General features: G+C 33.7%; 1 protein-coding gene across 1 annotated transcript in view; it reads right to left on the bottom strand.

Annotated features, from left to right (window-relative positions):
- Positions 1–17,165, bottom strand: part of GRIK2 (glutamate ionotropic receptor kainate type subunit 2) — a 1,179,562-nt gene that overhangs the window by 698,578 nt on the left and 463,819 nt on the right. The window contains exon 4 of the mRNA XM_053710578.1: positions 8,680–8,861. Coding sequence (XP_053566553.1) covers positions 8,680–8,861 — 182 coding nt within the window. The remainder of the gene's footprint in view (positions 1–8,679; positions 8,862–17,165) is intronic.

Below are 17,165 nucleotides of genomic sequence, written 5' to 3'. Positions count from 1 at the left end.
AAGTTAGGGGGTATTAGGGTTAGGATTAGACTTAGATTTAGGGGTTAATACATTTAATATAGTGGTGGCGATGTTAGTGGCAGCAGATTAGAGGTTAATAATATTTGACTAATGTTTGCGAGGCGGGAGTGCGGCAGTGTAGGGGTTAATATGTTTATTATAGTGGCGGCGATGTCAGGAGCGGCAGATTAGGGGTTAATATGTTTATTATAGTGTTTGCGATGTGGGAGGGCTTCGGTTTAAGGGTTAATAGGTAGTTTATGGGTGTTAGTGTACTTTTTAGCACTTTAGTTATGAGTTTTATGCTACAGCTTTGTAGTGTAAAACTCATAACTACTGACTTTAAAATGCGGTATGAATCTTGACGGGATAAGGTGTACCGCTCACTTTTTGACCTCCCAGGACAAGCTCGTAATACTGGCGCTATGGAAGTCCCATTGAAAATAGACTATACGCAAATTGCGTAAGTTGATTTGCGGTAAGGCCAAAAAAGTGTGTGGTGCCCCTAAATCTAAAAGACTTGTAATACCAGTGGTAGTAAAAAAGCAGCGTTATAAGGCTTAACGCTGCTTTTTTACTCATAATGCAAGACTCGTAATTTAGCCGCTAGTATGTATTGTAATGTATAACTCAAATTCTTTTTCACTAATCTGTTTTTGGTTGTTGTTATCAAAAATATGTAAAAACTAATAAAAGATAATAAACAAAATAAAAAATAAAAAAAAGAATAGATTGCACCTTAATTACATGAGTGCAGGTGTGTTGGTGAAGGGGATGTAAGCTCATTTAGAGAATCTTTTAAACAAGGGAAAGGCCAGTTTAAACATAATGAAACTAACAAATTAGTCTGTGAATATCTCAAAGCTACACTTAGGAAATAACAGCAAGTATCATCAGAAAGCACAAGAAAATTAAATAGATGACAACAAATGCATGAAGCTTCACTGGTAAAATGGTAGAGCTGGAGATCTCAGCAACAGAAGAGGAATATGATATTAGCATAACTGAAACCTATTGTAATGATTTACATTACTGAGCAGTTAACTTTGACAATTATACCTTATTTAGGAGGGATGGGATAAAAAAATGGGAGGAGAAATTTGAATATTAAACCTGCCCTTAAACCTATAATTAGGGAAGGTATTTAGGATGATACAGTTGATAATGAAGAGACACTATGGTTTGAAATAAATAGTGTGTTTGTGTGTGTGTGTGTGGGGGGGGGGGGGAATATTGTTATATACATGCTTCAAGCCTCCACTAGTGACATGGAGAACCTCAACTGATTATGCAAAAACCAAATAAATTGGGCCTATGAAACAAGCAATACAACTAAGGGAGAAAAGATTTTTCAAATATGTGCAAAGATAACTTCATGTTACAATAATTAGAAAAGTCAACTAGAATTAAAGTTATTCTGAATTTAGTGCTACCAAATAATACAGAAATAATACCATATAAGTTTAGGTAACAGTGATCATAACATGGTCAAGATTGAAATTGCATGCCATAGAATTTAAATTTTAAGAAAGGAAAATTCAATGATTTAAGGAAATTGTTAAATAGCATAAATTGGGATAAACTATTCTCAAATTAAAGCAGAGAGGATACATGGCGAACTTGTTAAACCTTTGTTAAATAAATATAAACATCAACACATTCCAGATGGGGCTAAATACAAATGTGTTACGAGAAATTAGGCAAAAAAAGGAAGTGCATTTAAATTATCCAAAGAAAATAGTATGTACTCATCATTCTCAACATATAAAAGATGTAACAAAACATGCAAAAGAGCAATCAGATTAGCCAAACAGAAAATAAAAAAACAATTGCATAGGATTATAAGACAAACCCAAGCATGCAGACACAGTGAATGGCCTCAGAAAATGTTATGGGGAACCGATAATGAGCAGGATAACGCAATGTTATTGGAGACTAACCTTTCTAAACTCAGCAGAAAAGATTTACTTGGACTCGTAACTCATAGGAGAGCCTATTTTGCCTCAGAACCAGCAAGCAGGGGTACTAAAACACTTATTCTTGGTGGAAATAATTCTTAGCAGAAGGTTAAACTTGTCCCCCCAAGAGATTCACATGGTCCACCCTAAGATTATCTACTGTTTCTAGTAATATAGTTAGTGTCCTCTTTTATAATTCTAAAAAGTATTGCTACAAGCATAATTATCTTCTCATTATGCAAGTGTGTCTTTTGTTACCATGGGTCCAAAAGTGACCCCTAGACCTGTGTTGATTCCTCATTGCCTGTAAGTTTCACTGGTTGTTCTAGGTCCATAAGTGACATATTGACACCTAGGAGGATTAAAAATATTCATATATACAATATCCTCCTACTAATTAGATGTTTCTTAACATATTTGAAGAGGTACAAGAGTGACATCAGTTAGGCTTAAAAGAAAGAAAATTTAAGTATATATTTTCTGGCTCTTCTTGCAGAACTGGATGGGTACTTGGTTTTAGTTAACTATGGGCTAGATTACAAGTGGCATGCTATTATTAGGGAAGGACACAATAAGCAATATTGTGGCCATGTTCATTTTCCTTAATTTTCCATACATTTTTTATAAGGTTTAAAAGGTAAATGGCATATGAAAAGATTAAATTTAAATATATATATATATATATATATATATATACAAATGCACACACAGACTTTGGCATCCTTTCCACTCAAGTATCTTAAAACTTGCTAAATCATTTCTAAACAATTTAAATATTTTATTATGTCTTTAACTGTATTTTTAAGTACATATTTAACATTCCAATGTTCTTCACTTAGAAGAAAATGTTCTTTGTATTTTTAAATAGATATTTTATATCTATATATATATATGTATATATCTATAACTGTATCTATTCATATAGATATATATAGGTAGAGATAGATTTTTTTTAAATCCTCATATATACTGTATATATACAGTGGGACAAAAAAAGTATTTAGTCAGCCACCAATTGTGCAAGTTCTCCCACTTAAGAAGATGAGAAAGGCCTGTAATTTCCATCATAGGTATACCTCAACTATGAGAGACAAAATGTGGAAACAAATCCAGACAATCACATTGTCTCATTTGGAAAAAATGTATTTGCATATTATGGTGGAAAATAAGTATTTGGGCAATAACAAAAGTTCATCTCAATATTTTGTTGTATATCCTTTGTTGGCAATGACAGAGGTCAAACGTTTTCTGTAAGCCTTCACAAGGTTGCCACACACTGTTGCTGGTATGTCGGCCCATTCCTGCATGTAGATCTCCTCTAGAGCAGTGATGTTTTGGGGCTGTCTCTGGGCAACACAGACTTTCAACTCCCTCCAAAGGTTTTCTATGGGGTTGAGATCTGGAGACTGGCTAGGCCACTCCAGGACCTTGAAATGCTTCTTACGAAGCCACTCTTTCGTTGCCCGGGTGGTGTGTTTGGGATCATTGTCATGCTTAAAGACCCAGCCACATTTCATCTTCAATGCCCTTGCTGATGGAAGGAGGCTTGCACTCAAAATCTCACGATACATGGCCCCATTCATTCTTTCATGTACACGGATCAGTTGTCCTGTTCCCTTTGCAGAGAAACAGCCCCAAAGCATGATGTTGCCACCCCCATGCTTCACAGTAGGTATGGTATTCTTTGGTTGCAACTCAGCATTCTCTCTCCTCCAAACACGACGAGTTGTGTTTCTACCAAACAGTTCTACTTTGGTTTCATCTGACCATATGACATTCTCCCAATCCGCTTCTGGATCATCCAAATGCTCTATAGCATACTTCAGATGGGCCCTGACATGTACTAGCTTAAGCAGTAGGACACGCCTGGCACTGCAGGATCTGAGTCCCTGGCAGCGTAGTGTGTTACTGATGGTAGCCTTTGTTACTTTGGTCCCACCTCTCTGCAGGTCATTCACTAGGTCCCCCCGTGTGGTTCTGAGATGTTTGCTCACCATTCTTGTGATCATTTTGACACCACAGGGTGAGATCTTGCGTGGAGCCCCAGATTGAGGGAGATTATCAGTGGTCTTGTATGTCTTCCATTTTCTAATTATTGCTCCCACAGTTGATTTCTTCACAGCAAGCTGCTTGCCTATTGCAGATCCAGTCTTCCCAGCCTTGTGCAGGTCTACAATTTTGTTTCTGGTGTCCTTCGACAGCTCTTTGGTCTTCACCATAGTGGAGTTTGGAGTGCGACTGTTTGAGATTGTGGACAGGTGTCTTTTATACTGATAACAAGTTCAAACAGGTGCCATTAATACAGGTAATGAGTGGAGGAAGAGGAGCCTCTAAAGAAGAAGATACAGGTCTGTGAGAGCCAGAAATCTTGCTTGTTTGTAGGTGACCAAATACTTATTTTCCACCATAATATGCAAATAAATTCTTTCCAAATCAGACAAAGTGATTGTATGGATTTGTTTCCACATTTTGTCTCTTATAGTTGAGGTATACCTATGATAAAAATTACAGGCCTCTCTCATCTTCTTAAGTGGGAGAACTTGCACAATTAGTGGCTGACTAAATACTTTTTTGCCCCACTGTATATAAAAAGATACATTTAAAAATAAAAAAAACATTTTCTTCTATGTGAAAAATGTTGTAATGTAAAATATTCATAACTACCTTTGGATTTAGTGCTGTAGGACTTACAGCAATCAATGTTAGGTTTTTTTTAAACAGCGAGCTCCATCCAAACTCTAACTGTTAGCGTGCACAGGAAAAAAAATATTTAGCGTGCCTCTTGTAATCTGGTTCTATGTTTGTATATGTAACTCTTTTGAAAAATTATGTTCTATTTAGTCTTATTGTATTTAACTATAATGGCATCATTATGTAATTTATGACCTGCCATCTGCTTGTACATTGTTGTTTCTTTTATTACCCCAATAATATATAATATAAAAAATGTTAGAAGGGTAGAATCATTATCAGTGACTTGGGGAGGGCTGAGGTGCTAAACCATTTATTTCCTTCAGTATACAAAAGAGAAGAACCAATGGGAGAGACATTGAAATAAGCAAGAACTTACAAGCTCATACCAATAACTGGGTTATCTCTAGATGATATCAGGAAATAACTGGATAATATCTGGATAAATATAGATTCAGGTCTAGATGGGGTTCATCAAATGGTTCTAAGGGAACTTAGCACTGTCATAGCAAAACCTCTGCTCTTAACCAAGACTGGTGTAAAGCTGTTGTAGTGCCACTTATCAATATCAAGCTAAAAATTAGTGTGCAATGAAAGGCAGCAGCTTCTAAGGCTAATAAGGTACTACTATAATAAGGTACTACTATGTATTAAAAGAAGCATAGATTCAAGGGGAGAAAGCATATTTATCTCTATATATAAACCCTTGGTAAGTATAGAGTGCAGTTCTGGGGACATTGCAGAATTAGAAAAAGCTCAGAGATGGGCCATAAAACTAATAAGGAATGGAGGATTTAAACTATGAAGAGAAGTTAGCCATATTGGGTCTGTTTACTCTAGAAAAAAGTACTTGACAGTTGATATAATTACTTTATATAAACATATTCAAGGCCTGTATACAGAGTTAGCATAAGCGCTGACAAGAGGTCACAATTTAAGGATAGAGGAAGGCAGATTTAATCTACAGGAATTTAAAGTTTTTTCCACGTTAAGAACAATTCAATTGTGAAAAACCTTGCCTAAGGAGGTAGTGATTGTCAATACCTTAGATATATTTAAAAATTGAGTAGATACATTTCTGGCTAAAAACAGAATTCAGGGATATGATTGCTTGTGTTAAATAGATATGGTTTTGAACTTTTTAATGTAAGTTCAATTGTCAGCTTCTTTATTGTAAATTAGGTAGGCTTTGTATCGGTCGAGCTTAATAGACTTTGGTCTTCTTTCAAACTCATCTGCTATGTTACTATGTACGTAATGTTAACACACAATAGTACTAATATTTTTGCACTCCACTTGTAATGTGGTCCTAAATGTTAAATCTGTGTTTAAATGTTATATCAGATGTTTATTTTCATTTTATAAGAGTTGTTCAAGTTTTATATTCCAAAAAAGATTTGGATGATAAAGGCTTAAATTATATTCTTGACAAACATCTTGCACATTAAAATGGAAATATAACTACTTAATAGTGATTTAATATAGAAATGCAAGATCATCAATAACGATGCTGCTAACTAAATAGGGTTCAGATTGATGTGCTAATTAAAAAAATGTAAAGAGTTGCTTTTTTCTTAGTTCAGTAAATTTTAAAATGCAAAGACTAGTATTTGTCATTATGGGAAAAATGTATGTGGGATTCATTTTGCTTCCCTATAAGTAACTAAAGTATGAATTGAGTAGAGGAGGAGTATGATGGGGTTGACAGGTTTACAATAATTTTGAAACATGAATTTCCTTTTTTTCAGGGAAACTTCTGCTTTTATTAATAACAAATCCCAATGTCTTTAAATTTTACTTACTTATTTACTCTTAATGTCTTTACATTTTATTAGAAGGTGTCTGGCAAAATAAGCGATAAAATAAAAATAGTGTAAACAATAGTTCAGCATTCTGCTAACTGATACGTTTTTTAGCTGACAATAAAGTTAAATGAAAGTTGCTTGCTGCCAGGAAACTGCAATATTAATAACTTTATAAATAATGCACGTTAGAGAGCTTAAAGCAATGCTTTTTAACCATAGATTGTGTACATTTTGTAAGTAAATTGTTTTAGTTATGTGCAACCTTTACAGCTATTTTAAGTACTCTTGTATTTTAAAGATACAATTAAGGTGTCTACACAACAGTTTAATTTCTTAGAAAACATATAGTATCATAAATAATCAGCTGAATATATAAAGGTATTTACAAGCAATTAAAAAATGTATAAAATGCATTCTCAAACAATAAATGAACAATTATTTTAAAATACAATTGCCTCTCATACATACTAAATTTCTCTAAACAGAAAACTACAAATAAAGATGTATTATAACAACATCATTTATTTAAATTATATTCATCCCTGAACTTTTTTATTACTAGAATCATTATTTGTATTAATTAAAGGTGACTACTTAGCTAAATGTAAAGATTGCCATGGATTGCAGGTATAAGGTGTTTGACACCATTAAGGATTCTTATTATGCACCTCTAATACATCCCTATAACCACTGGTAAAAACATAAACTCTGTGTCCAGATATTTCTTACTCTATCATCAGGGGAGTTATTTAAGTGTTCACAATTTGAAATGGTTTCTTTATTTTAATTATTTATGTACTTACATATGTGTAAGCCCTATGATAAATATAAAGAGGATCATGGGGGGTTGTATCAGTTATAGTTCCTAAGTTCATTATTCTTTGTGAGCACATTACACAGCTTCTTGTGTTATATTTATGTGTTTCTCACAGCCAATGCAAGTACAACCACTGTTCTGTTTGTCATTAGGAATTAAAAGGAATTAAAATACATATCTGTTTTTCTGGAAGCCAAAATGTTTAATCTACTATGTGTCTCATTTGCTGGCAAGGAGGTCAAAGTAATATTATCAATGTTTTACTTTTAATCAAGTTTAGGTAAAATCACTGCTTGGTAATGAGAAATATAATTATAGAGTTGACAAGATCTTGGTGGTATTGGTGATAATATTGGGTCTAGTTTTAGGGAGCAGTCATTAAATTTATTCCAGAGCTGTAACATATAACCTTTTTGCAATCCAGCCTCGGATCTTTGTAATGTATAGTGTAATTTTAATTTAACATTGTGGAGTTATAAATTACTCATTAGTGACAGCCCCTAGTCTCTGACTATGACAAACATCTCACTTTTTAGAGGTACAACCAACTAGTACCTTTGGACATGGTGTTCTTGGACAGTTTAATTAAACAATGAAGTACCATTAGTAGGGAATTAAACACAGTGGGCTTCATTGCATCTCCATTCTCTGACCAGTATTTTAGACTTGTACAATAAATGGAAAGATATCTTTGCCCTAATGACAACATATGCCACAAACACCTAAAAAATGAAGGCATATAAGTATGTTAAAAGAGGGCTATTTGGGCTCTTATACCTTTTAAGAGCAGTAGGAAAAATGTCTTCATTTTCATGAGTGACATAATTAAGACAAATATCTAAAAACATTGATCTTATTTTAGGGAATATTAGGACTGTAAATTAAGGCAGTGTTTCTCAAATTTAGTCCTCAAGTACCTCTAACAGGACAGATCTTTGTTAGATCTTAATGGACCATTAAATACACCTGCAATTAGTCAGCCTTTTTATTAGTAGATTTTTAGTATTAGTTATTATTAATGGCTCCTCTTACTGTGTAATAGATTTTCTAAAATACAAAACTAAAAAAGTAATCATGATGGCTATGAGGTTACCATGAGCTGGGCTATTTGTGCTAAGTGCTCATAACTTGTTTAAATTTAATAATATACCTTCCAACATTAAGCTTATATAGATGGCTTATTTTAAATAATGTTGGCTAGGGTAATCATACTGAATAAATACATATTCTGTGAATAAGTCTAATCTATTATTATATACTTATTATTATGAATATGGTATTTTACTTTCATTTTAGCATGTGTTGTACAACAATTAAAGGTTTGAAATGTTGTTAATTAGTTAGTTAGTTAGCTAGTTAGTTTCCCTGAATTAATACTCTAGCCTGAAGACAATAAACATTGAGTTACCTGCTTTAGTATGCCAGCTGCCATGTCGTGACTGCAGTCAAAGATTACATGGAATTCTTTGCCTCGCTTCATTTCTTTCAGTAATGGCTTGGCATCCTTTGTATCAAGAGGGAGCTGACGGATTTTAAGTTTCAAGTTGTATCGGGAAGGTGCCTTGATAAGCTCTTGTAGTCGAATAAGACCTTATAAGATAAAGAAATTAAATGTTTGTCAATAACTTTATCAAAAAAGAAAAAGCAAGCATACCACAGTACTTCATGATCTGTTTGCAATCCAAATGTGGGAATACTTTAGGCTAACAATCATAAAAATAATGTGTCAACAACATTTACCAAACAATGGGTCAATCACAAACCATAAGAAAAGTTATTTGTATGGAGATATTTTGTAATCATTTAATAACCTTTTCTAAAGAATTGTGATTGACCCCAATGTCAGGAAGGAGGCAAGTAATGGACATTTTTGAATACAAGAGTTATGTCACAACCTAGTATAAAGGAATGGTTTCTTCAAGTTCCTTATTCCTATAAATATGATATAAAGTTTGCAACCTGTGATTTCTATGACAGATAATACAGTATATAAACTATATAATTTTACTGTTAAATTAGTGCCATTTGTGAAAATATTTTTTTTAGAAAAAAGAAAACAATTGTTTTCACTTTTATGTAAAACCTGTAGCCTGGCATTAAAAACCATCATCTCATCCTAAATACAGGTAATCATGGCATGGCTACTTCTATTTATTCAGCTTTAGTCCACATTATTTTAATTATTTAATGAGACTTCATTATTATGTTTTTAACCTTTATATCACTTTTGTAGTTTTATTATTATTATTATCATCATTATTATTAATATTATTATTTGTAAGTGTATGTATATATATATATATATATATATATATATATATATACACATTCTTGAAATTGCCAGCCATGGAAACATGTACAAAAACATAGAATTGTTCATTATTAGGCAGATCATTCAATGTACACAAAGAACTTTTGGTAAAATATATCCAGTGACAATACTTTAGCTGTTAATTCCTTTTGTACAATACAGATGAATCTAGCAGTTATCCCTATCATACTTGATACAAATTCCCTGCAACTGTATATCCACTTTAACAAAGATCTGGTACACTGGAATTCATTCAAGCAATGTTTCCTGGAGCTTTGCTGAAGCCAAGCTCTAAATACTCAGTTAAGGTTATTTTTTAACATTTCTACTAGTAGACAGTAATCCGTATGATCCTGGATTACATATTGTCATGAAGAAAATTCTCCTTTTGCATTCTGTTTTAGTAATTTTAAGCCTGATTTCTTTATCCCCATGTCCAATTAAACTAATTCAATTAGACTAAAATCCCAAATTGTATTTAGCTAGTATACCACACATTACTGATTATAATGACTTTTACGCATTCAATACTTTGCAATAACAAATATCTCTTGATGTTAGAAGTAATGAACAGATTAATATTTGCTATATCTTTGTGAATGATGGCAATTAAAAAAAAATAAACATAACTATTGTCATATTACTTTTGTAGAACTGTAGAATTATACATATATATTTGTGTGTGTGTGTCTAAATAATAATGTTTAATTATGTGTTTTACTGTTATTTACTATAATCATTTAACATTCCAATGTTCTTCACATACTGGAATATGTCAAATACATATTTCTATTTAGACTTGTATATACCTATACCTGTATATCTATTCCTATAGATATATAGGTATATATATATAGGTCTGAAGAAGGGGTTACTGCCCCCGAAACATCACAATATAAAGCTCTTTTTATCACAAGCTTAGTGAGTGCAAATACTTTGTTTACTGGATTAATTAATTTTTCCTGACACCCTGGTAGCTGATACCATTTGGGTCTAATATATATATATATATATATATATATATATATATATATATAGATAGATAGATAGATAGATAGATAGATAGATAGATAGATAGATAGATATTACATTACCAATATCACACACATATATATATATATATATATATATATATATATATATATATATACATATATATATATACAGAAAGAAGTGCACTCACAGGAACGAACAACTGGCTCAATACAATTGTTAGCCTGTTCTATGGCGTTTTACCACCTGGGTGCAGCTTATATATATATATATATAATAATAATACAAAAAATTATATGAGAAGGACATAGGAATGTAAAATATGCGTAACACGCTTCCGGTTTCGTGCTTTAGATCTAACACGGTGAAAAACTGAAAACTGAGTTATCTTAAGGCATGTTTTTGAAATACTAAATATAAGATATTAATAATTATTACAAATTATTATAAATACTGTAAAAATGGCTAAATATTCAATAGAATATTTATATTTATATATATATATATATATATATATATTACAGTTTCTATAATACTGCACAAAACACGAAGCATGTTACTCATATTCTAGATTCCTATGTTCTTCACATATATGTGATAATGAAATAAATATATATATGAATAGATATACAACATATATATATATATATATATATATATATATATATATATATATATATATATATGTTGTATATCTATTCATATATATATATATTTATTACATTATCACATATATATATACCTGATGGTGTAAAAAGCTTACTTTTACTGAAGTTTACACACTTCTAATCTAGCCTTGAGTGTGATACATGCTACAGTTTGATTCTCACTACAATCTTTTAACCCCTTAGTGACCAGACCACTTTTCAATTTGTTGACCATCTGGGACCAAGGCTATTTTTGCATTTCTGCAATGTTTGTGTTTAACTGTAATTTTCCTCTTACTCATTTACTGTACCCACACATATTATATACTGTTTTTCTCGCCATTAAATGGACTTTCTAAAGATATGATTATTTTCATCATATCTTATAATTTACTATAAAAAAAAATATAAAATATGAGGAAAAAATGAAACAAAATGCACTTTTTCTAACTTTGAGCCCCAAAATTTCTTACACATCTACAACCACCATAAAATACCAATGCTAAACAGTTTCTAAATTTTGTCCTGAGTTTATAAATACCCAATGTTTACATGTTCTTTGCTTTTTTTGCAAGTTATAGGGCAATAAGTACAAGTAGCACTTTGCTATTTCAAAACCATGTTTTTTCAAAATTGGCGATAGTTACATTGTAACACCAATATCTGTCATGAATCCCTGAATAACCCTTCAAATGTATATATTTTTTAAAAGAAGACAACCTAAGGTATTAAACTTGGGGTATTTTGACTTTTTTAATGCAACCATTTTACCACCAATCTATGCCAAAGTTTGGGGGGGGGGGGAAAATAATTAGATTTTTTGACAAAATAGCAATTTAAGAATACATTTACTGATAATATTAAGGGTTACTGCCAAATAACACCCTCATATGTCTTCAGCAGCATCTCCTGGGTACAGTGATACCACCCATGTATAGGTGTGTCGGGTTCTCGGGGGGCTAAAAGCTCTTATTTTTAGGGAGCGCATTCCAGTTTTTCAACTTGGAATTTTCACATCGGTCATCATGCACCCATGTCCTATTTGGGACATTTCTGAAGCTGGTCAATGGAATTTACCCCCATCAAACCATATATTTTTGAAAAGTAGACACCCTAGGGTATTTCAAATGCTTGTATTTTAACACTTTCCATGCACTAATTCAACCACCAGTCTTTGTCAAACTTTTGGGTAGTCATTATTTTGTGTTATTTTTCACACACATTGTACTTTAGGCATGGATTCTCACTTCCTGTTATGTGTTACTACCAAAAAAACCCTCAATATGTGTTCAACAACATCTCCTGAGTACAGTGATACCACCCATGTATAGGTGTGTCGGGTTCTCTGGGGGCTAAAAGGCCTTAATTTTAGGAAGCGCATTCCAGTTTTTCAACTTGGAATTTTCACATCGGTCATCATGCACCCATGTCCTATTTGGGACATTTCTGAAGCTGGTCAATGGAATTTACCCCCATCAAACCATATATTTTTGAAAAGTAGACACCCTAGGGTATTTCAAATGCTTGTATTTTAACACTTTCCATGCACTAATTCAACCACCAGTCTTTGTCAAACTTTTGGGTAGTCATTATTTTGTGTTATTTTTCACACACATTGTACTTTAGGCATGGATTCTCAGTTCCTGTTATGTGTTACTACCAAAAAAAACCCTCAATATGTGTTCAACAACATCTCCTGAGTACAGTGATACCACCCATGTATAGGTGTGTCGGGTTCTCTGGGGGCTAAAAGGCCTTAATTTTAGGAAGTGCATTGCAGTTTTTCAACTTGGAATTTTCACATCGGTCATCATGCACCCATGTCCTATTTGGGACATTTCTGAAGCTGGTCAATGGAATTTACCCCCATCAAACCATATATTTTTGAAAAGTAGACACCCTAGGGTATTTCAAATGCTTGTATTTTAACACTTTCCATGCACTAATTCAACCACCAGTCTTTGTCAAACTTTTGGGTAGTCATTATTTTGTGTTATTTTTCACACACATTGTACTTTAGGCATGGATTCTCAGTTTCTGTTATGTGTTACTACCAAAAAAAACCTCAATATGTGTTCAACAACATCTCCTGAGTACAGTGATACCACCCATGTATAGGTGTGTCGGGTTCTCTGGGGGCTAAAAGGCCTTAATTTTAGGAAGCGCATTCCAGTTTTTCAACTTGGAATTTTCACATCGGTCATCATGCACCCATGTCCTATTTGGGACATTTCTGAAGCTGGTCAATGGAATTTACCCCCATCAAACCATATATTTTTGAAAAGTAGACACCCTAGGGTATTTCAAATGCTTGTATTTTAACACTTTCCATGCACTAATTCAACCACCAGTCTTTGTCAAACTTTTGGGTAGTCATTATTTTGTGTTATTTTTCACACACATTGTACTTTAGGCATGGATTCTCAGTTCCTGTTATGTGTTACTACCAAAAAACCCCTCAATATGTGTTCAACAACATCTCCTGAGTACAGTGATACCACCCATGTATAGGTGTGTCGGGTTCTCTGGGGGCTAAAAGGCCTTAATTTTAGGAAGCGCATTCCAGTTTTTCAACTTGGAATTTTCACATCGGTCATCATGCACCCATGTCCTATTTGGGACATTTCTGAAGCTGGTCAATGGAATTTACCCCCATCAAACCATATATTTTTGAAAAGTAGACACCCTAGGGTATTTCAAATGCTTGTATTTTAACACTTTCCATGCACTAATTCAACCACCAGTCTTTGTCAAACTTTTGGGTAGTCATTATTTTGTGTTATTTTTCACACACATTGTATTTTAGGCATGGATTCTCAGTTCCTGTTATGTGTTACTACCAAAAAAACCCTCAATATGTGTTCAACAACATCTCCTGAGTACAGTGATACCACCCATGTATAGGTGTGTCGGGTTCTCTGGGGGCTAAAAGGCCTTAATTTTAGGAAGCGCATTCCAGTTTTTCAACTTGGAATTTTCACATCGGTCATCATGCACCCATGTCCTATTTGGGACATTTCTGAAGCTGGTCAATGGAATTTACCCCTATCAAACCATATATTTTTGAAAAGTAGACACCCTAGGGTATTTCAAATGCTTGTATTTTAACACTTTCCATGCACTAATTCAACCACCAGTCTTTGTCAAACTTTTGGGTAGTCATTATTTTGTGTTATTTTTCACACACATTGTACTTTAGGCATGGATTCTCAGTTCCTGTTATGTGTTACTGCCAAAAAACACCTCAATATGTGTTCAACAACATCTCCTGAGTACAGTGATACCACCCATGTATAGGTGTGTCGGGTTCTCTGGGGGCTAAAAGGCCTTAATTTTAGGAAGCGCATTCCAGTTTTTCAACTTGGAATTTTCACATCGGTCATCATGCACCCATGTCCTATTAGGGACATTTCTGAAGCTGGCCAATGGAATTTACCCCCATCAAACCATATATTTTTGAAAAGTAGACACCCTAGGGTATTTCAAATGCTGGTATTTTAACACTTTCCATGCACTAATTCAACCACCAGTCTTTGTCAAACTTTTGGGTAGTCATTTTTTTGTGTTATTTTTCACACACATTGTATTTTAGGCATGGATTCTCAGTTCCTGTTATGTGTTACTGCCAAAAAGCACCTCAATATGTGTTCAACAACATCTCCTGAGTACAGTGATACCACCTATGTATAGGTGTGTTGGGTTCTCTGGGGGCTAGAAGGCCTTATTTTTAGGAAGCGCATTCCAGTTTTTCAATTTGGAATTTTCACATCGGTCATCATGCACCCATGTCCTATTTGGGACATTTCTGAAGCCGGTCAATGAAATTTACCCCCATAAAACCATATATTTTTGAGAAGTAGACCCCCTAGGGTATTTGAAATGCTGGTATTTTCACACTTTCCATGAACTTATTTAACCACCAGTCTTTGTCAAACTTTTGGGTAGTCATTTTTTTGTGTTATTTTTCACACACATTGTACTTTAGGCATGGATTCCCAGTTCCTGTTATGTGTTACTGCCAAAAAACACCTCAATATGTGTTCAACAACATCTCCTGAGTACAGTGATACCACCCATGTATAGGTGTGTTGGGTTCTCTGGGGGCTAGAAGGCCTTATTTTTAGGAAGCGCATTCCATTTTTTACACTTCCCCTTTTCACATCCCATGCACCCATGTTCTATTTAAGACATTTCTGAAGCCGGCCAATGTAATTTACCCCCATAAAACCATATATTTTTGAAAAGTAGACATCCTAGGGTATTTCAAATGCAGGTGTTTTAACACTTTCCATACACTAATTCAACCACTAGTCTTTGTCAAACTATTGGGCATTTATTTCTTTGTGTTATTTTTCACATACATTGTACTTTAGACATGGATTCACAGCTCCTGTTATGTGTTACTACCAAAGAAGACACCAATATGGGGTCACCAGCATCTCCTGCGTTCAGTGATACCACCTATGCATAGGTTTGGTAGCTTGTTTGGGCGGTGCAATGCCAAATGTCTGACATGTGTTTGTGATTTTTTTTCACATTTAACATATTTTCTTTGCCTATTGTCTTTTTTGGGGGTCTTTTAACATACCCCAATTTATTTGTTTTCCATAAATGTGATTATATTTAAAAAGTTGACCCCCCAAGGTATTATACATGGAGTGGTTTGATGACTTTGATGCAACCGTTTTAGCCCAAAAAATTGGAGAAAGTATATGGTGGTAATTTTTCAATTTTCATTGTTACAGACACATTGCTTTTTTACTATGATTTAGGAGAGACTGTTGTAAGTTATTGCAAAAGAATACTTCAGGTTGTTTTCTGCAAGGCACCCTGAGTACACCTATGCCCCCCATGCATAGGTTTGCCAGGATTTTGGGAAGGTTATGTTACATGATTTTAGTTATTAAAAATGAGAGTATTTCTTCTGATAGGCCTATCTTTAGTTTGGGGCCTATCACATACCCCACTTTTATTTATTGCATTCAAAGTGTATATTTTTTAAATGTTGACACCCCAAGGTATTGTATATGGTGTGCTTTGATGCCTTTGAAGCAACCGTTTTAGCCCAAAAAATTGGAGAAAGTATATGGTGGTAATTTTTCAATTTTCATTTTTACAGACACATTGCTTTTTGACTATGATTTAGGAGAGATTGTTGTAAGTTATTGCAAAAGAATACTTCAGGTTGTTTTCTGCAAGGCACCCTGAGTACACCTATGCCCCCCATGCATAGGTTTGCCAGGATTTTGGGAAGGTTATGTTACAATTTTATGACTTGTGATTTTAGTTATTAAAAATGAGAGTATTTCTTCTGATAGGCCTATCTTTAGTTTGGGGCCTATCGCATACCCCACTTTTATTTATTGCATTCAAAGTGTATATTTTTTAAATGTTGACACCCCAAGGTATTGTATATGGTGTGCTTTGATGCCTTTGAAGCAACCGTTTTAGCCCAAAAAATTGGAGAAAGTGTATGGTGGTAATTTTTCAATTTTCATTTTTACAGACACATTGCTTTTTGACTATAATTTAGGAGAGACTGTTGTAAGTTATTACAAAAACATACTTCAGGTTGTTTTCTGCAAGGCACCCTGAGAACACCTATGTCCCCCATGCATAGCTTTGACAGGGGTTTTGGTTAAAAAAAAACAGGCCCAATTTTAGAAAAAAATAGAGTAGTGAAATGTAAAAATCTGGCACAGTAAAAGTAAAAAAAACAAAAAAACATCTAACTGTAAACATAACCAAAAAAATATATATATATATGTAACAGCAAATGTATTTATTTTTTTAAAAATTGACCATTGTATGGTACCGCTTGAAGCAGTCCCCAATGCAGAGTGCAGGCTGTCCAGGGCAATCAGGACAGTAATATATGGTGTCCCTTCTCTTCCCCCTCTTGGTACAGACTCTGCATTTTTTTTGTGGTTTCTGCTTTGTGGC

This window comes from Bombina bombina, chromosome 4, assembly GCF_027579735.1.
Source record: "Bombina bombina isolate aBomBom1 chromosome 4, aBomBom1.pri, whole genome shotgun sequence".
In the NCBI taxonomy this organism is placed as follows: domain Eukaryota; kingdom Metazoa; phylum Chordata; class Amphibia; order Anura; family Bombinatoridae; genus Bombina; species Bombina bombina.
Note: the sequence above shows the minus strand (reverse complement) of the source record. Positions and strands in the feature narration are given on the sequence as shown.